The sequence below is a fragment of the Lontra canadensis genome, unplaced genomic scaffold (assembly GCF_010015895.1).
Source record: "Lontra canadensis isolate GAN:19392208 unplaced genomic scaffold, GSC_riverotter_1.0 scaffold35, whole genome shotgun sequence".
Lineage (NCBI taxonomy): Eukaryota > Metazoa > Chordata > Mammalia > Carnivora > Mustelidae > Lontra > Lontra canadensis.
Window position 1 is genome coordinate 8,934,645 of NW_022631029.1, and position 20,632 is coordinate 8,955,276.

Here is a 20,632-nt window from a genome sequence, read left to right on the forward strand (position 1 = left end):
CCAAGAGGCCACCTGAGGATCAGGCCTTGCCTCTGGGACATACTGTGATTGGTTAGATCCCTGGTCTTCCCATCATGGAGACTTCAGTCTCGTGGGAGAGGTAAACCTCATCCTAGACTTCAGACTCATGGTGAGGAGATCCACGAGAGAGAGCCTGGCAGGGGGTCAGGAAACCTTTCTGGAGGGGGTGGACCTCTTTATAGATGAGGGAAGCTGACCCCTCTGCCCATGCCTGGGATCCCAGGAGTCGCAATTAGGGTGACTCTCCGAAGGCCTACCTTTGAGAAGAAAGCACACTGCCCTTCCCTGGCTCCATGCCTGGCTACTTTGTCCCTCACTCCACTGCTCATTAGAGCGAGTTGGCTTTTGGGCAGCAGCAGCCCTCCACTCTTACCTCTACCCCCTGTTGGCTTCCGTGCACAGTCCCTGCAGGTGGCAGATGGTGGACAAAACTTGAAAGCCTTTTGTTCCCAAACTGACACTGTCTACAAATGTCCCCCGGCCCCCAAGTATGGTGCAGTCAGGCACTTCCATCACATCATGCCCACTTACCTATGCCCTGTGTATACTGTGGCTCCTTCAGATATGAGGCTCAGGGAGGACTGTGTTCTCCCTACTGTGCCCCACCCCTGTGAAGGGAATTCCCTGTCCTTTTGGCCTGGGAACCTCCCTGGGACCGTCCTAAGTTCAGCTCTGTGGAGAAGCTGGGGACACTCTGGCTCCTGATAATAGCCACCGTGAGCTGTAAGTTGGGCTCCAGGAGGGGCCTTGGCTTCCTCAGTGGCTGGTTGTGAGGATCCAACAGATTAATGGAGGGAAGCTCTGGAAGCAGGGCCAAGCACAGAGGAAGTGGCCAGGGACCATCAGGCATGGTTCTTAGTATTGCCATGAGCCCAGAACGGGAGGCTGTCTGTGAAGGGCTAAGCTGGGGTTTATTGAACACTTACCACGTACTGGGAATGGGATCCATGTTTCAGGAATGTGGTTCTGTGGTTTCATGAATGTGCCACCCCGACGAGGCTGGTTATTGTCAGCTGCTCACTTTTACAGATGGGGAATCTGAAGCAGGGAGAGGCAGAGTGACCTGCCCATGGCCTGACATGAAGGTGGCTTCAGCCACCCCCGACCCCCATGCCCCACCTTCACACAGAGGCTAACCATGGTTGGGCTTCTGTGCCAAGACCCCCAGGGGGGCAGGGGGGCCCTAACTCTGATTCCAACCCCTCTGTCTCATAGGAGCTGGTTGAATGGGTGCTGGAGGAGGTGGCCCGGAGCCCCTGTGCGGTGGGAGCCCAAGGTGGCCCCCTCATCCTGGAGGTGGGCTGTGGATCGGGAGCTATCGCCCTTAGCCTGCTGAGTCAGCTTCCCCAGGTGAGTCCCCTTGGCATCCCAGTGTGCCACCCTGAATGGACTGGGACTGCCACTCATTGTCCCTCCCATTGACCCTCCCCCGCTCATCTCTGCTAGAAGCACTTGAGGGAGATGTCCAGATGTGGGAGGACGGGGCTGCCCCCAGCGCATCACAGTCACAGCCTCTGATTCCCATCCCCTTCTCTCTGGCCACACCCTGGCTACAAAGAGGGAGCAGCTTTTGGGTATTTCCCTTTCTCTCTGGTAGAGGGATGGAGGAGGGTTCTGGTCTCCAAGCTTGGCTTCTTTGGGCACCTTGCCTCCTGCGTACCCTTCGTTTGTTCTTGGGGCAGAGCCGAGTCATTGCGGTGGATAAGGGAGAAGCTGCCATCTGCCTGACCCAGGAGAATGCTCAGAGGTAGGTGGGCAGGGGGACGAAGGGGCAGGGTTGGGGAAGTCCAGCTCTGGGGCATGATCTCAATCCCTGTTTAGATATCATACTCACTGATACCTGCTTTCCACTCTGAAGAAAGGCAAGGTGGGGCCGGGTGGCCTGGCGTGGTTCCCACAGGGTTACGAAGGACAGTGGGTACCAGAGATCTATCAGTGCTTTAAGGGTTAATTCTCATAGTCCTGGTAGCCACAGGTAGGAGTCTCCCCTGTACTCACCCCCACTTCCCATCTCTCCAGGCTGCAGTTGCTGGACAGAATTCGGATCGTCCCCCTCGATGTAACCTTAGGTATCTTCCCTACTGATCTTCCTTGGGGTGGAGACCCTATAGGCACATGTGCAGCTAGATAGATGGGCGCTCTGCAGAGATGGAAGGAGGGCTTCCCCACCATTCATTTATACATGCCCACGTGCACACACACATGCACACATACGTGGGTTCTCAGACCAAGGCAAGCCCCTGTTGCCTCGCGGGCTGACCTGACCCATGCAGGGACTGGCCATAGGGTCTTTCTTACTTTCTGAAACCCCCGTAACTAAGGAGTTTTTAACTATTCCCTTGTCTGGCCCAGGAACGGTCTGGCTCAGCCACACCTTTGCAGAGTGTCCTTGGCTTCTGGCTCTGATTCTGGCTGTTACGTATCCACAGGGTCTTTGAGCCTTATATGCATCCTCCCTAGAGTGTGGTACACCTGGTGTAGCACATGGCACCTGGACCAGGTGCAGAGGAAACAGAGTTGTGAGGAATTGACTGATGGAAACCAGCTATGCTCTCCATACACTCAGTCCATGTTGGCTAGGAGGCAGTGGACAACAGGACCAGTGGGGCTGCAGAAGACATAGGCCCTTGCTTTGCGCAAGCAATCAGAGAGGGCTTCCTGAAGGGGGAGGTTTTTGAGGAGGTTTTTTGACAGGAAGAGACAGCAGGGATATTTTAGGTGAAAGAGCTGCCATCTCAGAATATACACGCTCCTGAGCAGTCTACTGGCTGGGGGCCCTGGGAACTAATTTGCAAGCCTGGGTTATCAGGTCCGGAGATGGGCCCAGGGTGTGGATTGGGGGGGGGGGGCTACCCAAGGGACATGGTGGCAGGTAGAGCTACCACCCATTCCCTGCTGTGTGTTCCCTTTGACTGTAGAGGGGAGCTGGGCACACCTCCTGGCCTGGGGTCCCGTGGATCTGGTCGTCAGCAACCCTCCCTACATCTTCCACCAGGACATGGAGCAGCTGGCCCCTGAGATCCGCAGGTGCAGGGTGGGAGGCCGGGCCCAAGAGGGCCTAGTGGGATGTGACTGTCCTGGGGAGGTACAGGGAGGGAGAAGGGACTGAAAGGGGCAGCAATGTTGAAAGAGAGGCTCATTCTGGAGCCCACAGACCTGCTTGATTCAGCTTCTGCCTTCCCACTGAAGAGCACTGGATAATATCTGAGCCTCATTTCTGAGCTTTGAAAGGGGAGTAGTAGACCTTTGCAGGGCCATGGAGAGGACCTAGCAGACTCACAAAGCTGGTGTGATCTAGAGTACATAGTAGGTGCTCAGATGGGTAGATCATTGTACAGAAGATTGAGGCTTGGAGAAGAAAGGTGCCTGGTCAAGGTCAAGCGGGGCTTAGCATGAAAGCTGGGACCAAGACCGTACCCCAGGCTTTGCACTGAGCCATCCTGTTCTCAAACAGGGGCTGAGAACCAGGGGTAGCCCAGGAGTCCTTGGACAAGGCAGCGGTAATGTGGGTCAGGGTGCTGATTCCTCTTTTTTAGGTTCTCAGGAGTGTTCTGGGTCAGCTCCAGGCCTCCCCAGACCAAGCATAAGAGCAGCCTTCTTGTGGGGAGACCCTCATACCCTGCAATCAGTCAGTGGGGTTCACTGAGCAGCCCAGCACTGCCTGGTGGGGTGCTGCCTGTAGGAGGTAGGAGACCAGAGCTGACATCTGGGGGCCTCCTCTTCTGGGCCCTCAGGTTTTCTGAAGCTGAGAGTGTAAGTTCCACATGGCCCCTTTGTGGAGGGCCCTGCTCAGCTCTTCTACACTCTTCAGAGTCTCTCACCTCCTTCTGTTTCCCCTTCAGCTATGAAGACCCACTAGCCCTGGACGGTGGGGTGGAGGGCATGGACATCATTACCCAGATCTTGGCCCTGGCACCTTGGCTCCTGAAGGACTCTGGGTATGGATAGGGCGGGTCTCTTGGGTCTGTCCCAGTGTGTACTGGGCCTGCCGTAACATTCTTACCCCACCTCTCTCAGCCCAGGCAATGCAGAAGTGTAGGTCCCAGCCCTGCCTGTTAAGCTGACCCATTTCTCTCCCATGTAGGAGCATCTTCTTAGAAGTGGACCCAAGACACCCAGAGCTTGTTGGCAGCTGGCTTCAGAGCCGGCCTGACCTGTCCCTTGATCTTGTGGCTGTGCGCAGGGACTTCTGTGGGAGGTGAGCTCTCCCCACCCCACCCTACCCTAACTGCCACACTGGTCTTTCTACCCAGGCCATCCACAGCTCTGGCTGTAGGAAGAGTGTGCTGCTTCCACTTTCTGCTCATCCTCTGGGACCCAGGCAATAATTGGCCTCTTGCCCCTGTTTCCTTAGGCCCCGGTTCCTGCATATCCGGAGGTCTGGGCCACAGCGTGGCTGCCCTGTGGATGCCTGGGCAGGGCCCCTGCCTGCCAGAGTGCCTGGCTGATCGTTCTTCCTGGAATGCTACTTGGAGGGAGGTGATGGTACCTTCTAGAACCCAGACGCTTACGACATTTCTCATGGTTCTGTGATTCTACATTTCTGTATGTTCTGTATTTCTAGAAGACTTGGAGGTAGAAGTGAGGGTGAGGTTGTTCTTCCTGGGGTGGCAGAGAACCAGGGCACCCATAATTTGGCCCAGAGCTGAGCAGATCCAAGTTCCCGGTCTGGTTCCATCACATCAGTATGGCCAAGGGCAGGTTACTCAGTGTGTCTGTGGGTGGAATTGCCTTGGGGATGTTGGGAGATAGGGCTAATAAAAGGTCGAGAGACCAATAAGTAGTGATCTAATGTTTTGTTACTGTGATTTGTGGGTCGCCTGATCACTCATTCCCAGGCAGTGCTGGGGGTAAGAGCCTCCTCCTGCAGGTCTGGCCATGAGTCTCCCACCTAGTGGGGGTGTGGGAGCATGGTGTGGAGAAAGGCACAGGGGTGCTCTTCCTGCTCTTGGATGCCAGGGGGCTTGGCACCGAGCAGCTCACTCCTGGGGTTTGACTAGCCCACCACTGCCCTGGGTGTGCTCCCACACACTTCCCTGACTGGGCCTAGGCTCTGAGCACAGGAATGTCATCTGAGCTTCAGCTTAGAGCTGGTTGCCTGCTTGCTGGAGGGGAGTAGGTGGGGGCTGCGCTGTTCTGGTATCACATGTCCACACTGATTTAACGGAAGGCTTGCGTCAGTGAGGAGTGAGCAGGGTTTATGTTTACTTTTTATTTTTGTAGCTTCTGGCTAAAACATTCCTTCCAAATTGGCGTTGGAGTTTCAGATAGCCCCTCTGTCCCTGGTTGGGGCTGGGGAGAGTGAGAAGCCTGGAAAAGTGGGCACCCGCTTGTGATCTCCACCCCAGCTCTTGTCTGTGCAGACCTGTGGCTGCCAGGAGGTCTAGAAGCCCAGCCTACCTGTCTGTAGCAGCAGGAAACCTCCAGGCTGGCAGGTACTAATGTGACCGTGCATGACGTTGTGTCCAGAGGAATGTGGCAGACCGAACTGGCTCACACCACTAGCACTTCCAAGGGCCTGAGCTGGCGGCGCAGCAGCCAGAGGCAATGTGGTCTAGTGGGCGGCCTCCTCTGCTAGGGCCGGGCTGCTGGGTTCTAGGGCTGTCTCCCCACCGGGACCTCAGGCAGCTCCCTTCCCTGCAAGAAGCTGGCTGTCCTCTTTCCAGGAGCAGCACAAGGTAGCAGCCTTGTGTGAGTGTCAGCCAGGTGGCATCTGTTGCCAGCATCCAAAGGTTCGCTCTCTGGCAGGCCCTTCCCAGGAAAAGACGGGTCTCCCTGATATCCCATGCAGGGAGGTAGCCAGGTGGAGATGGGAAGTTAGGTCCCTGTCTTTGGGGGTCTATACTGCTGGGGTCCTCCCTGGATTGATTGACCCCCCCCACACACACACACACTCATACTGTGGCTGAGGCTCACATGTGCCTTAGCAGGGGCCACATGGTGGCTCCCAGGGCTCCTGTATCCTGCCCTGTATCCCAGCCCCAGCTGCATGGCCTCCTTTGAGGAGGAGCAGAGACTCCTAGTCATGGCTGGCTGGAAGGAGCCTGGGAGGGGGCTGTAGGGCACAGCCAGAGTGAGGCTCCCGGCTTTCGGAGCCCCTTGTGCTCTTAGACCTCTGCCTGTGTCGGGCCTTACCACTATTGCCCTCTTCCTCCTGCCTGTGCCCTTCTGCTCTTGCTGTCTTGAGCAGCATCTCAGGGCAAGTGCCCTGACCCGGCAGTCTTTTGCCCCTTGTCCCACAGCCTGGGCCACTCCTCAGCCAGTGCTGGCTTCCCTGATGGTCTTACCCTCCTGGCTTCAGACCCATCACTGAGGAAAGGTCTTGGCCATCATGTGGATATGACACCTTAAGAGAACATTGTGAGGAGAGTAACAGTGTAGGGACAGCTGGGGTCACTGAAGCAGGAGCCACTTTTGGAGACAACCATTCCCAGAAAACTGTCAGGCCCCTCCTGTCCTTCCTCACAGGGCTTGAATGCCCTGAGGTCTAGGCCATAATGGCCATGGCTCTGCCTGGGGAAAGCCAGGCTTACCTGCCATATTGTCCCACCTTCCTGGGGCCAGAGCAAGAGATGCATTGCCCCCTCTAGCATGTGTCACAGAGCTGATGGTAGAGTACAGGCTTTTCAGGCCCCTGAGGTCTTGAGGGACGTGCCTACTGCCCACCCAGCCTCCTTCAGCCAAGCCCTAAGCATGGCAGGGGCAAAGGAGTCCTTGACTGATGTTCTTGGAAAGCAGCTCCATCCCTTCTGCTGACAGTTGAGCAAACAGGCTCTGCCTCACAGTTGGATGCTTGTCCTAGCTGCCCATGGGTTTCTCCATGGGGGCCCATCTAGCTACTCTATTGAAATGTGTGTCCCAAACCCTTTCCCGCCACCTGCCTGGAGCTGGGCCCTGGGCCATTAACTGCTGCCAATCCCAGCCCTAAACCCTTGGCTGTCTGTCTCCTCGTGACTTGAGTGTGGTCGCCGTGTCCTGCGGAGTCCAGGTCTGAAGAGTTGGGGGAGGATGGCTGTGGGAAAGGCCCTGCAGACCCTTTCAAGGCCCCGTCAGTGCTCTGAGTAAGCTTCCATCAGAACAGTGGGGGCCACTGCTGAACAGCCTTGGAGAACTGCTTTAACGTTTTCAGACCAGCATGTCCTTCCCTGTCCACGTTTGGATTCTTTAGTCTGCTGCCCCAGACCGCAGCACCCCCGCAGAACTCTTAATCCCCTAAACACAACTCCTTCCCTTCACCAGCTGTGCCTTTCATCAGGAGTGCCTTGCCCGCCCCCACTAGTCCAAATGATCCCCTCCTTCAGGCTCCAACAGAAATGCCGCCTCCTCCAGAACACCCACCCTGACCTCTCTGTTCTCCCACCAGCCCGTAGCCCACATTTCTGCCAATACCAATGACGTTCTGCCCCATCCATTTGAAAACCTCCCTCATCTCTATGTGTTTTCTAGAATGAAGCTGGGACTTCCTGTGTGGCTCACGTCTGATCTGACGGCAGCGTTTGCATATTCCGGCTAGTAGGGAGAAGACATGAGGGCCCGGCCTCCCACCCCAGCTAGACAGCTGTCCCGGGGGAGCCACAGCCGCTAATGGGCTCGAGCGCACCTGATCTGTGCCCAGCCACTGCGCCAGGAGTACAGGCTGTCCTTGGCGGCCCCAGGGGCAGGTGCCAGGTTTCCTGGAGCTCTGGGCCCCAGCCAGCCCCCAGCCAGTATCTTGGCCCGAATAGCGGCCTGATCCCCTGTCATGAATAGAGTCCTGATCCTGGATCAGCCCTCTGGATGGGGCTGGAAGGGGCTGGGCATTGGCAAAGCAACCCTCCCCATCATGTGGCAGATTGAAAAATGGCCCCAAAGATGCCTGTGTCCTAAATCCCCCCCAACCCTCTGAATGGGTTACCTTACATGGCAAAAGGAGCTTTGTGGGTGTGATTAAGTTAAGGATCTTGAGATGGAAAGATTAGCCTGGGTTATTCAAATGGGTTCAGTGTAATCAACAAGTGTGCATAGAAGAGCGGGGCCAGACTGTCCGTCAGAGGAGATGCAAGGTAGCAGAGGTCCCACCAGACAGCCGGAGAAAAGGGCTGGGAGCCAAGGAATGCAGACAGCCACCAGACGCTGGCAAGGGCAACGAAATGGAGTCTCCCCTAGAGCCTCAAGAAAGACTAGAATCCTGCCAATACCTTGATTTTCACCTAGTAAAACTAATTTTGGATTTCTGACCTCCAGAACCGTCAGATGATAAGTTTGTGTTGTTTTCAGCCACCTGATGTGTGGTGATATGTTACTGCAGCGATAGGAAACTAATTCAGACTACGGCGCCCGAAGTGAGGTGCTGCTTTAACACATGTTTAAAAAGGGAAGTGGCTTTGGCAATGGGCAGGGCTAGAGGAATTTTTCAGTGTGTGATAGATTGCCTTGAATACCTCTGCTCTGAGAGGTGGGGTGGCTGGAGTGGGGAACCCTCCTCCATCTGGAGACCTAAGCTGCCCAGGCCCCTTACCCACAGGTCTCTCATGGGCTACAGCTGGCCCGTACAGTGAAGAGACTAGGATAGTGCTCTGGGTGGGCCCTGAAGAGGCTGACCTGGCACCAGGAGCAGCTAGGGAATGGGACTGTGATCAGGGGAGGGGAAGCGAGGCTGGTTTGCATGGTCCATCTCCAGTAGCCTTCAGAGAGGATCTCAGAGACTGGATCTGTGCCTGATTCTGGCCCCCGTGGAGTCATGTGGCTAGCCCAGCACCTCTTGAGTATGTGAGGATGAGCAGGGGCCCTGCCCTGCTCTGGGTTGCAGGTCCATCTGTGAAATGGGCATGGCGGTCCCTGACTTCAAGCTGATGGACCTGACCCTGCCATGTAGGCTATGGAGGGCTTGGCTCCTTCCAGCCACCTGCAGGGCCCAGCTTCTGCTACAGGCCTGGACTGGGCTTTGTGGCTCAGATAGAATTAAGTCATTCCTGGGATTTTCATTCTATGGTTCCCAGAGCTGAAATGACCAACTAGAGTCTTTGACCCTGTCCCTCTCTGGGCTAGGACCAAGACTCTACTCCTGATGAAGGGGACTCAGGGCCTCTGGAGACACCATTCCACTTGGCCAAGGCCTGGGGCTCCTGAAGCCACAGCTCCAACTCAGGGGCCGCAGGGAGAGCTACTGGGAGGCCAGACATGGGCTGGTGTGGCTCATGGCAGGTCTCTGAGACTGGATTCTCCTGATTCGCTTTGGATGAAGCCCGGAGGGCCTGATAGTAATAGATGGGGTGGATTGTCCACTCCGTGATCCTCTTTCTAAACAGAAGGAAGGGGGTTACTCAGGGTCACAGAGTACTTGCCTCCTAACTCCTGGTGCAGCGCTCTCAGCCTCCCTTGCTGCCAAGGGCCTGGGCTCATTTACTTGGACGGTGTGGCTGTTTCATTCAGCTCTTCAGGTAGCTCCTATGGCAACTCCTGATGGTAGCGCAACCATTGCTGAGGGGTTGGATGGAGGAGGGAGTGGCCTGGGCCACAGTGGGGCCCATGACTGACAGGAGCTCAGGGTGCCTGGAGCCACCATACACTGGGGCATGGGGGAGTAGGGCCAGTCAGGTTAAGGGTGTGGAGTGCCCTCAGGACATCCCAGAGGCAGTGTTGGGCAATGGATGGGCGTCGGCAGATCCAGATGCAACCGGCGGGGGCAGAGTTCAGAGGCAGGCCTTGAAGCGAACTTGGGAAGACCACTCTCCCGCGGCTGAACACGGCCAGCGGCTGTAACCGGGCATCTCCGGGTGCCAGTGGGTACCAGGTGCAGCACACCCTGGCGTCAGTCCTGCCCGCATGGCAGGAGTGGCTTCCTTGGAAGCTAGACAGGTGGAGAGACTAAGGCTTAAGTTGCCCAATGTCACATAGCCAGGAAGTGGCTATGGTGGGGTTTGAACCCAGTCCTCTGGTGTCCCAGCTGGGAGCCTGGTATGGTGGCGTGGGGGGAGGGGTTGAGCAGGCCCTGGAGGCTGACCACAGCCCAGGGCCTCAATTCCCAGAGAGGCTCCCATACCTGTGGGCAGGGGAGCGGCCAGGCTCACCTGGGCTACCAGGCAAAGGGGAAAGTGGCGAATTGTCCAGAAACCGCAGATGTAAGGCAAGCTTCCTTCCCTCCCAGGTGCACAGCTTTCATGCTAAGCAGGGGAGGAACTAGGTGAAGGGCCCTGCGTGCAGTGCAGGGGAGGGCAGTGAGAAGGGCTGCTACCAAAGGGGACTGATGTCCTTGGGTCATGGGGTGGGGCTGACAGACCCCAGACTCTGCTTCTCGGCTGACAGGTGGGTGAGGAAAGTGAGTCCCCGCTCAGCAGGAGCGGGGTGAAGCCTGTTGTGGCAGATGAGGCATTTTAGGTCCCCAGGTTGGGGGGGGGTTCTGGAAGGAGGTGCCAGCTGGATGTACCTACCACACTTGTTGAGGGTGTTGCACAGTTCACGAACTGACTACAGGTCCCTGCCTCTGCCTGCACGGAAGTCTGCCTTCTCTCCCACATTCCGCCCGGCCACTTGGAGCCATGGGGTTGGTTCTTTCAAACCAAGTTTCAGGTGGAACTCAAGTATGTATTTTTACAAACATAAAAGTCATGTCTTAAATATAACTTTATTATTTTTAGAAGATTGATTTATTTGACAGAGAGAGAGAGGACAAGTCAGGGGAGGGACAGAGGGAGAAGCAGACTCCTTGCTGAGCAGGGAGCCACACGCAGGATTCGATCCCAGGACCCTGAGATCATGACCTGAGCTGAAGTCAGCTGCTTAACCGAATGAGCCACCCAGGCGCCCCAAACATAAATTTATTTTTAAAGTTCACATTCTCAACATCTTCTCAGCATTAAGTCCATCAAGAATAATAGTGGGGGTGCCTGGGTGGCTCAGTTGGTTAAGCATCTGCCTTCAGCTCAGGTCATGGAGCCCCAAGTTAGGCTCTCTGCTCAGCAGGGAGTCTGCTTCTCCTTCTCCCTCTGCCTGCTGCTCCCCTGCTTGTGCTTGCTTTCTATCAAATAAATAAATAAATAGAATATTTTAAAAAAATAGCAGAGAACACACGTTTGGATTGGGTGTTGGGATAGTCTTATGTCAGCCTTGGAGATCTGTTTCTTTCTGTGTTTGATTTTAGTGACACAGGACGAAATGACCCCCAACTCTCACAGATAAGTGGTCACAAGTGTTGGCAGTGTTTCTGAAGGCCACCTTGCAGTCTCTCATTCACAGGGACAGCAGGAGAAGCCTTATTTCAAGCTGAGCGCAAACCCAGTTCTCTGGACACATGCGTCATAATTTGGTGGTGTGCCCATTTGAGTCTGTGTGTGGTCTTTTATTTTATTTGTTTAAAGATTTTGTTCTTATTTATTTATTTGTCAGAGAGAGCTAGCACAACCAGGGGGAGCAGCAGGCAGAGGGAGAAGCAGGCTCCCTGCTGAGGAGGGGGCTCAATCCCAGGACCCTGGGATCGTGACCTGAGTTGAAGGCAGATGCTTAACCAAATGAGCCACCAAAGTGTCCCTGTGTGTGGTTTTGTTTTTTTTTTAAATTGGGCTCTTTATAATAACTAAAAATATGAAAAGAGGGAAAGCAAGAGAAAGAAAAGGAAAGGAGGAAGGGAAGGGAAGGAAATGAGGAAGGGAAAGGAAGGAAGAGGGAACTCATGGGGTTTCTTTGGGTTTTTGTGATGCCAGCCTCCGCCGCTGCCTCTCCCAGGAAGTCTGCCCTGGCTGCTTTAGCCCTATACATCCTAGAGATTCCCAGAGCCGCCTCTTACCTAGGATCTGTCTCACCAAGTGAATCGGGCCCATCTGCTCCTGAAAAGTCTCAGGAACCCACAAGCCCCTCTTGGCTCCAGTGTGGACATTCCAGGTACTCAATCCCTGGTTCTGGGGCAGGGAAGAAGGCTCCAAGCAGAGACAGGGACGAGGAGCTTCCCTGGGCTCTGTGGTGGTATCTCCAGGGATGAGAGGACTGGGGAACCCAGTGCCCCTGAAAGCCTGGGGTTTCTGTAGTTCTGGGTACCTTCATTTCTGGGAACTTGCTGTGCTTTGGAAAGAGAGAAATGAGAAGCAAAACCCTAGGGCCCAGCAACCCCCTCCTTCCTGCCTTCCTTCCGCTGAGTCACAGCCAAGAGCCCAGTACCTCAGCCTCCTCTTGGGGCCACTTGGGTGGGGTGGAATTCGGGGTCATGTGAGGATGCAGCATCTGGGACAAGTCTTTTTTTGCTGCCAACATCCTCTGTGAGGTTGCTGAGGGCCGAGGCTACCTCCGAAGCTTGGGGAAGGGGTGACTGAGGTCTTTATCTGGCCTGTCTCCCCTCCCATTACCAGGCCCATTGTTCACCTGTAAGCATTGAGCACCAACTGTAAACCAAGCCAGGGGGTGGGGCGGTTCATGTGGGGTCCTGTCATTGAGGAACTTGTGGACTTGGACAGGGACCCCTGACAGGACCCCAGTGTGTTTGCTCTGGTCAGCAATGGTGAGCCATGGGAGCCTTTAGGCTCTGGGAGAACACATCACACACACACATCACAGAGACCTGTATAGCCCTCCCCAGGGACCCGTGTGCACATGCATATGAACAGGTATGGGACTGGAGCATTTGGGTCCACATCCATGATCACAGGTGTCCATGCAGGGCCTCCCATGGTTGGGGGAGTTTGAGGCTCTGGGAGTCAGGCCAGGACCTTGTGTTTGTGTGTGGGGGAGTGTCACCCTTTCTTGGAGGCCCAACCACTGTCTCTGAGTCATGGTAGCCCATGGGAGCCTGAGTACTGTGCCCCTATTTCATGGGAAAGAAAGCGAACATCCAGAGAGGGCCCATGCCTCGGCCAGGATCCCATGACAAGTTAGGGGAGATCTGGGAGGGGAGTGAGCCAGACCTGGGTGCCTTGCCCACATCCCTGACCTCTTCGACCTGGCACTTGGGGCTTGACACCCCCTGATGACCACACTGCATTAAACTCTGGGAGATGACATTGGTGATCCTCCCAGCAAACTCACCTGAGGACCAACCTTAGGGTATCCCCAAGCTTTATGGACCATTTCCGGGGGTTTCCCACATACCCCATCTCTGGTTGGTCCGTGCTAGATTCTTGGAATGCTCTCTCTTTCGGCCTCTCCCTCTCTGGTACTTGAATGATACCCAGACTTCCATATTCTAATTAAATGCTTCCTCCACCTTCTCTGACCCCGTGGAAGGTTCTCCTTCCTCTGGATTCCCCCGAGTGTCTCCCCCCTTATTTCCACGTCCTGTTTGTTCACCTACTAAACATAAAATTGGTCTCTAGAGGCCTAGGCTGGCAGTGGAGGGTCCTTGAGGCAGAGACAGTGGGAGCCACACCCAGGCCTGCCCAGCCCTTTAGACTTTGCCCGTCACGAGGTTGGGCCTGCGACAGGGACAGGAAGCTGCCTCTCCCGGGTGTCATCACCTATCCCCTTCTCTGAAGGCCCAGCCAGGCCCCATGTGTCCTCTGAGGGAGGAGAAGACTGCCCACTGACAGAGAAGGCTTAGAGCAGTGCATTCGAGGCAAGATGGGCCCCTCCGAGTTAGCCATTCCAAGTTGTTTTTATACCTCCTTGCCCAGAGCCTGTGCCCATGTTTGGCCAGATGAAGGGTGGGGGTTGACCACGTGTACAGAACCCTCAGTTTGGTGGCTGCTGTTATTTCATTAAATGGCCCTGGACCGAGTTCTCTGCTCCTTTGCAGAGCTCTTCCCTTCCACTTGGTCTCGGGAAGGGGCCGGGGGGCTGCCTTTGCCCCATGAGGCTGTAGGCACCATCACTGCCTGGCCATGCCCTCATTCCTCCCCATCCCTGAGAGCTAAGAATTATGTCCAAGGCTACAGCTACTGGCTTCACTCTGTCTTCAGGCTTGGACCCAGCCGGCCCAGCCTCTGGAACAGCCAACTTGCATGCAGCCTCTCGTGCAGGGGCCCAGCACAGGGAGGACATCAGGGTCTTGCCTGTGCACCTGGCTCGGGGCCCTAGAGAAAGTTTGGTGAGTTATGGGGGGTAGGGGGATAAAACAGTCAAGAGGAAGGTGGTTTTCAGTTTCTCACGCCTCATTTCCTCCCCTGGCTCTCAGAGGCCCATGCCCCTTGTGAAAAGTTAGCTTTGCTGCTTATCTGTCATACAGTGTTTGTTGTTATTTATTATATGGGTGGATGGCCTAACTGGTTCTTGTAGATGCGTGGGAAAGCTGTTAATTTATGTGGTTTATCTTATTTTTTTTAAATTATTTTTATTTATTTGTTTGACAGAGATCACAAGTATGCAGGGAGGCAGGCAGAGAGAGAGGAGGAAGCAGACTCTCCAGGGAGCAGAGAGCCCAATGCAGGGCTCGATCCCAAGGACCCTGGGATTATGACCTGAGCCGAAAGCAGAGGCTTTAACCCACTGAGCCACCCAGGCACCCCTATGTGGTTTATCTTATAACTGGCCACTTCTTGGCTCCTCATAGATCTGTTGTTTGTTACTTCTCTTGGATTTTTTTTTTTTTTTCATTTAAATTTTAGTTAAGTATACAGTGCGATTTGGCTTCTGGAGTAGAATTCAGTGACCCATCCCTTACATACAACCCCAGTGCTCATCACAAGTGCCCTCCTCCATGCCCATCCCGCACCACCTCCCTTCAGCAGCCCTCAGTTTGTTCTCTGTCCTTAAGAGTCTCTTATGGCTTATTTCCCTCCTCTCTTTTTTTTTTCCCCCTCCTTCTCATATGTTCATCTGTTTTCTTTCTTAAATTCCACATTAGTGAGATCATAGGGTAGCTTCCCTTCAATTTTCTACATCAATATTCTACCACTGAAAATGACACACTTGTCTTTTCCTTTCTAACATTTATAGCTCTTACTTATTTTCCTTGTCTTTTGGCTTGGCTAACATCTTCAATATAATATTGAAAAATGGTGATGGCTAGAACCCTTATTGTATCTTGTTTCCCACATATGGAGTGATGCCTCTGGTTCTTCCCCCTCCAGTGCACTCGCTTTGGTATTGGAGAGAGACAGTCTTTCTGTAGTTAAGAGTGGCTCCGTCTGGTCCTAGCTGACTCCTTTTTGCTCATTTATTTTATGTTATTTATTTAATTTTTAAAAAAGATTTTATTCATTTATGAGAGAGAGAGAGAAGGAGAATGAGCAGGGAGAGAGGGAGAAGCAGGCTCCCCCGCTGAGCAAGGAGCCCGATGCGGGACTCGATCCTAGAACCCTGAGATCATGACCTGAGCCGAAGGCAGATGCTTCACTGACTGAGCCACACAGGTGCCCCTGCTTGTTTATTTTAGAAGCTTCTTTATTTGCATCATTTGTGTAATAAAACTTAAGTGTTTGCTGATGTCAGGCTTACCCTTGGTACCAGGGTATGAGGGAAAGATTGGCGCAGATGCTGTTCATACAGAGCTCATGGCCTAGTGGAAGATAGAAGGAAGGAAATGGGACCTTGTCCTTGGGCCACACGGCACGCACTTGACGGCAGTCTGCTTAGCACTGTGCGGGGCATTGGGGGCAGGGAGCCCTGGGGATGGGCAGTATTCAGATGAGGCCCTGCTTCCCTGGAGCCCTGGTGGGGCCAGAGACTCTCCCAACTGAAGTTCCCACACAGCAGCTGCCATGTGCAGCCTGAGCCCTTCTCTGATGCATAGGGCAGCTTGGTAAATGGCTGAAAGTCCATCCCCTGGAACAGCCCTAGGCCGGGAAAGGTGGGGGTTGGCTATACACCCCCGCTTACCCACTCCTTGGGTGGGGCAACTGTCAGGTGTGTTCTACTCCATCTCTCAGCTAAGGACGGTGCCTCGGTGGCCCACAGGGGGATCCACTCCTTAACACACCTGGCTAAGTGTCCTTTCTTTCCCTGCCTCACTTCTCCTCTCCTGTATGTCAGGAACTGGGAAGGCCCTGAGATTTTGCCCCACTCGCAGGCTAACAAGTTAGCCCCTTATATTCCCACCGCTGCTGGCAGAAGGCACCAGACTCGTGGTTCAGAGATAAGGATCAGTTTGTTACAGTAACAGCAGGATCAGCATTTTCTTGCACTGCTTCCCCAGTTCCCACAGGGGGACCCAGGAAGTACCAGCGGGTGGCCGCATGTGCAGTGGTTTTGCATTTCAAGAGAGGAGCCCCGGAGTCCGGGGCCTGAATGTTTTATAATAGGCTGCCAGCAAACTTGCCAACCTTGGCCTAAGAGGGAGCTGTGGTCTTTGCTGTGCTGGACAAGAAAGAAAGCTGCTTTTTTCCATAGACAGAAATACTCTCTCTGTTTTCTAAGGCTGTTCGGTATAATAATCACACTTGAAAGGATTGTCTGGACAAGGAAGTCATTGCCTCTATAGGCGAGGATACAGAAGTGGGAGAGAACCATGGAGACTTATCTCACAACACTCTACTGGTGAGTCTTTTTTTTTTTTTTTTTTTTTTTAAAGTAGAGACTTTTGCTGGGCTTGGACTCAGTCCCTGAGATCAAGACCTGAGCTGAGATGGAGTCAGTCGCAGAACCGACTGGGCTGCTCAGAACCCCTACTGGTGGCTCTTGGCATCACCTCCCAAATAAACTACTTGTATTTGGATCCTTGTTTTAGGACCCACTTCTGGGGGAGCCCCTCCCCCACACCCAGGCAGGGAGATGACACTAAAAGGGCATTAATGGATTTCTGATGGGACTCTCCTTTTCCCAGACAGACCTGCCCTGCAAATGATTCAGGGGAGCTCATGAAAGAAGAAAAGGTTTCCTCAACCAGAATCGATACTGTTGTGACCCCGAGGGAGGTGCTCTAAAGGGGCTCTTACAGTTTCCTTTTTCATGTGTAAATATTTAACATATATGGTGGTTGCCTGTCTGACTTAGACATTGGACTTTTCTTTTTTTTCCAAAGCATTCCAGTACTGTTTACTGGATATTGTGCCTGGTGTCTTGCTGCTCTTTTCTCATCTGCCTAGGGCCTGTCATTTACGTCATATCACAAACACACAAAGGATCAATTCATAATAAATGGACTAAGAATATGTGGGCATCACCATCCCTGGGGATCTGACACTCAGCACAGGCACAGTGTGAGACAGATCCAAACACCAACTTGTGATGACACCATTTGGGCCTGAGGGACATGCAGGGGGGTTGTGACCCTGCCTCAGAGTTCACGGAGGGTGTGACTGTGAATTGGGAAGGCTTATTTCTATAAAAATAGTTAACAGCAAATAAAAATTTCAAAAAGTTAAATAAAATTTTAGTTTTAAGTCTTTTTAATTTAAATGTTAACATTAGTTCATTGTAACTTGTAACCTATATTTTGCCTTTGAATTTTACCAGTTTTGATTATTGTTAAAATAGCTTTTTGGAGTATATTTTAAATACTTTTCAATTTTTATTTTTATTTATTTATTTATTTATTGAGTGGTAGGGTGGGGTGGGGAGGGGCAGAAGGAGAGGGAGGGAGAGAGAATCTTAGTGTGGAGCCTGACACGGGGCTTGATCCATGACCCTGAGATGATGACCTGAGCTGAAATCAAGACTCAGATGCTTCATCAACTGAGTCACCCAGGCGCCCTAATACTTTTCAATTTTTAAATATATTTAATTTATATTTTTGTGCTCTTTGAATATAATATTTCACTTTAATCTTTTAAATCATTACTGCCAATAAGATAGTAACTATATGAAAAATCTTAATTATAGTAACATAGCCAATAGTTTTACTGGAATAAAACAAGAGCAGCCAATGTGACAGAACAAATACATAATACTTTATGAACTCGGCATGTCTTTATTTTTTTACTCATCTAACACTGCTGAACACCTGGACATGAGCAATAATCGTGAAACTCAATCATCTTTTTTTTTTTTTTTAAAGATTTGTTTATTTGAGAAAGAGAGAGAGTGAGTAAGAGAGCACAGCATGGGGAGCAGAATGAAAGGGAGAAGCAGGCTCCCCGCTGAGCAGGGAGCCCGATGTGGACACGATCCCAAGACTCTGAGATCATGATCCGAGCTGTAGGCTGACGCTTAACTGCCTGAGCCACCCAGGTGCCTCTCAGTGATCTTTGGTATCTGAATTTCTGATATTTCTATGTGACTTCCAGACACAGAAAAACTACAGATTTACAGATTTTGTATTGTTATGAAATTTCTCTGTTGAATAGGATAGAACATATTTTATTAGCAGTTCATAGCTTGATTTATGATGTTTAAATGTTTAGATTCTGGGGATGCCTGGGTGGCTTGGTCCGTGAAGTGGTTGCCTTTGGCTCACATCATAGTATCAGGGTCCTGGGATCGAGCCCCATGCTGGGTTGTGGCTCTCCCTCTCCATCTGCTGCTGCTCCTGCTCTCTCTCTTTGTTTCTCTGTCTCTCTCTGTCTCTTCTCTTGTTAGAGAAATCACAAGTAGGCAGAGAGGGAGACAGAGGGATTGGGGGAAGCAGGCTCCCAGCTGAGCAGAAAGCCCGATGTGGGGCTCCATCGCAGGAACCGGAGACCCTGACCTGAGCCGAAGGCAGAGGCTTAACCCACTGAGCCACCCAGGTGCCCCTCGAATAAATAAAATCTTAAAAAAATATATTTAGATTCCGTGACGTGGGCCTCCATGTGTCCTTTTGCCCAGAGCACTAGGAGCCTCAGGCCTGTGCTCCAGTGGGAAAAGCAGACATGTCTATGGGTACTTCTTGCCGCAATGAGGGCCAGTGAAAGTGCACTGCTGGGGCTTCTGTTAAGGGGAGTGGGGGTGGGGTGGAAAGGTAGGACTAGGGAGGAAACCCCAAGGAGAAAGGAAATCACCAGATCTACACATTTAGTCCTTACCACGATAAAGGTAAGTGAGGGCGGCTCAGAGACGATCGTGACCGGCTCAAGTCACGCAGGTCACCAGACTCTGAAACCAGGAGCAGCAAGTCACTCATACCCGCCTGCGAACCCAGTAGGTCCCAGCCAGCAGCTCTTCCCACTCCAGATGGGTGGGCTCCAGGTCCAGGTCTCCCATGGCAGGTTCTTCCCAGTCAGATTGACCTGGGGGCAGGTGCCAGGGCCTCTGGCTGGTGGAGTGCTCTGCTCTCCACCAACTGTGACCCTCCCTCCACGGCAGCCCTCACTCCACTGCCATTGGCTTCTGGCTTCGGGTAGCCTCAGAGAACCGGCATTCCCAAGTGCACAGGCACAGTGAGGAACTGAGTCCCTAGGCTGCCGCGCCACCCTTCTGCAGGGGTCAAAGGACCTCTCCGTCACAGCCCTGTCTCACAGCCCCACCCAGGCACTGAAACTCAGGACTTCTCAATCCCCTGACTGGTTTTGGAGGATGGGTTGGAGGCCCCCTTGTCTGTGATGCATTGGGGGTGGTGGTAGCAGGCTTGGGGCTGTGCTCGGTGAGAGGCGAAGAGTGACCTGAGGGCACCGGGGGAGAGGCAAGTCCCTGCCCCCTGTCCAGCCTTGCCTAGGGAGGGTTCTCCATTCTTCTGAAGGCAAACATGTCCTGAATGGTTAGATGGGTGCTCCAAGGCCACACAGCCAGAGACGGTGGCCCTTACTTACCCACTGTGCTGATCCTGACCGGCTCTCAATACCCCCTTAGCCAGACTTCCAGGCTTCTGCTCTGACGGTGCTGACCCTGGGACCCCGTATTGGGAACACTGAGCCACACCAGCAAAGTGTAGCTGGACCCCAACCCTGTCCCAGACCCAGGTCATCGCCCCCAGGGCCTTCCTGGGGGCCTTGTAGCATCTCCTTTTTTTTATTTTCTAGGCAGGGAAAGGGAGGCTCCAGCAGGCTGGGTGTGTGCTGAAGGCGCACCGCTAGGCATTGGGCTAGGACTACTCTATGCTGTCCAAAGCTAAAGCTGAGACCCATACCCCAACTGTGGGACAGGGATCTGAGGGCAAGGCCATGAAGGAAAGACTGCCTGTCGGAGTGACAGGAGTCCTGACCAGAGGCTGTCTGTCCATCAGGAAGGGGACCTCTGTGAGCCAGATTTGGCATCGCTGACCCCACCTTGCTCTCCTTAGTCCTTCCCAACCTGGCTGCGCACCCTACCTTCACCTGTGTGCCCACACCCGCATACTGCCCCACGCCCCAGACACACACGCACCTCCCTTTCCCTACTGTTTCTGGTTGTCCACTCTGTTCCTATTGCTGGGCTGGATGCTGGGTGCTAAAGAGGCCATGCCAGAACCGGGCCTCTCCTGGGGCCCAGCAGACTTAATGCTGAGATCGTGGAGTCTCAGGAGGCACCTGCAGTTGGGTAGGGCTTCCTGGAGGCAAGGACCCAAGCTGAGGCCTCTGAACCCCCTCCCCCTCCTCGAGGTCACCGCCTGTCCTCTGAGCCTCTCTCCCTGGAGGGGCCAGCAGGTTCCAGGAAGCGTCCCCTCGCCCCGCAGTGCCAGCGCCAATTCCAAGAACTGCAGCTCCTGGCAGCAGCTTGCTTGCTTGGGATCCTTTCCTAGAACACGGGCCTCGCCCCGCCCAGGCTGCTGGAGCCTCATTGGGCAGCCGGTGGAGGTAGTGCAGGGTGCGGGGGGGGGGGGGGGGGGGGGGACCCTGGGAGGAGCCTCTGTAGGAACCAGACACTGGGAGGGGGGCCAGGCTCTCAGCCCGGAGGGGATGGAGGCCAGGAGGTCAGTGAGTGTGAAGGCGCTTTGACCCCT

The 20,632-nt window shown here is 53.7% G+C and overlaps 1 protein-coding gene and 1 long non-coding RNA gene across 4 annotated transcripts in view; one reads left to right on the forward strand and one right to left on the reverse strand.

Annotated features, from left to right (window-relative positions):
• LOC116873915 overlaps positions 1 to 307 on the reverse strand; it is a 15,561-nt gene extending 15,254 nt beyond the window's left edge. The window contains exon 1 of the long non-coding RNA XR_004383911.1: positions 298 to 307. This is a non-coding gene — a long non-coding RNA (uncharacterized LOC116873915). The remainder of the gene's footprint in view (positions 1 to 297) is intronic.
• The window catches only part of HEMK1 (HemK methyltransferase family member 1), a 22,284-nt gene extending 5,061 nt beyond the window's left edge, over positions 1 to 17,223 (forward strand). For 2 of the 3 annotated variants that reach the window (XM_032868152.1, XM_032868154.1), the window contains 7 exons: positions 1,237 to 1,371; positions 1,704 to 1,768; positions 2,041 to 2,090; positions 2,940 to 3,048; positions 3,864 to 3,959; positions 4,106 to 4,219; positions 16,682 to 17,223. In XM_032868152.1, coding sequence (XP_032724043.1) covers positions 1,237 to 1,371; positions 1,704 to 1,768; positions 2,041 to 2,090; positions 2,940 to 3,048; positions 3,864 to 3,959; positions 4,106 to 4,219; positions 16,682 to 16,781 — 669 coding nt within the window. In that variant the 3' untranslated portion in view covers positions 16,782 to 17,223. Of the gene's footprint in view, positions 1 to 1,236; positions 1,372 to 1,703; positions 1,769 to 2,040; positions 2,091 to 2,939; positions 3,049 to 3,863; positions 3,960 to 4,105; positions 4,220 to 4,375; positions 4,807 to 16,681 lie in introns of those variants that run through there. The other variant, XM_032868153.1, reaches the window with a different exon arrangement.
• The last annotated feature ends 3,409 nt before the right edge of the window (positions 17,224 to 20,632 follow it).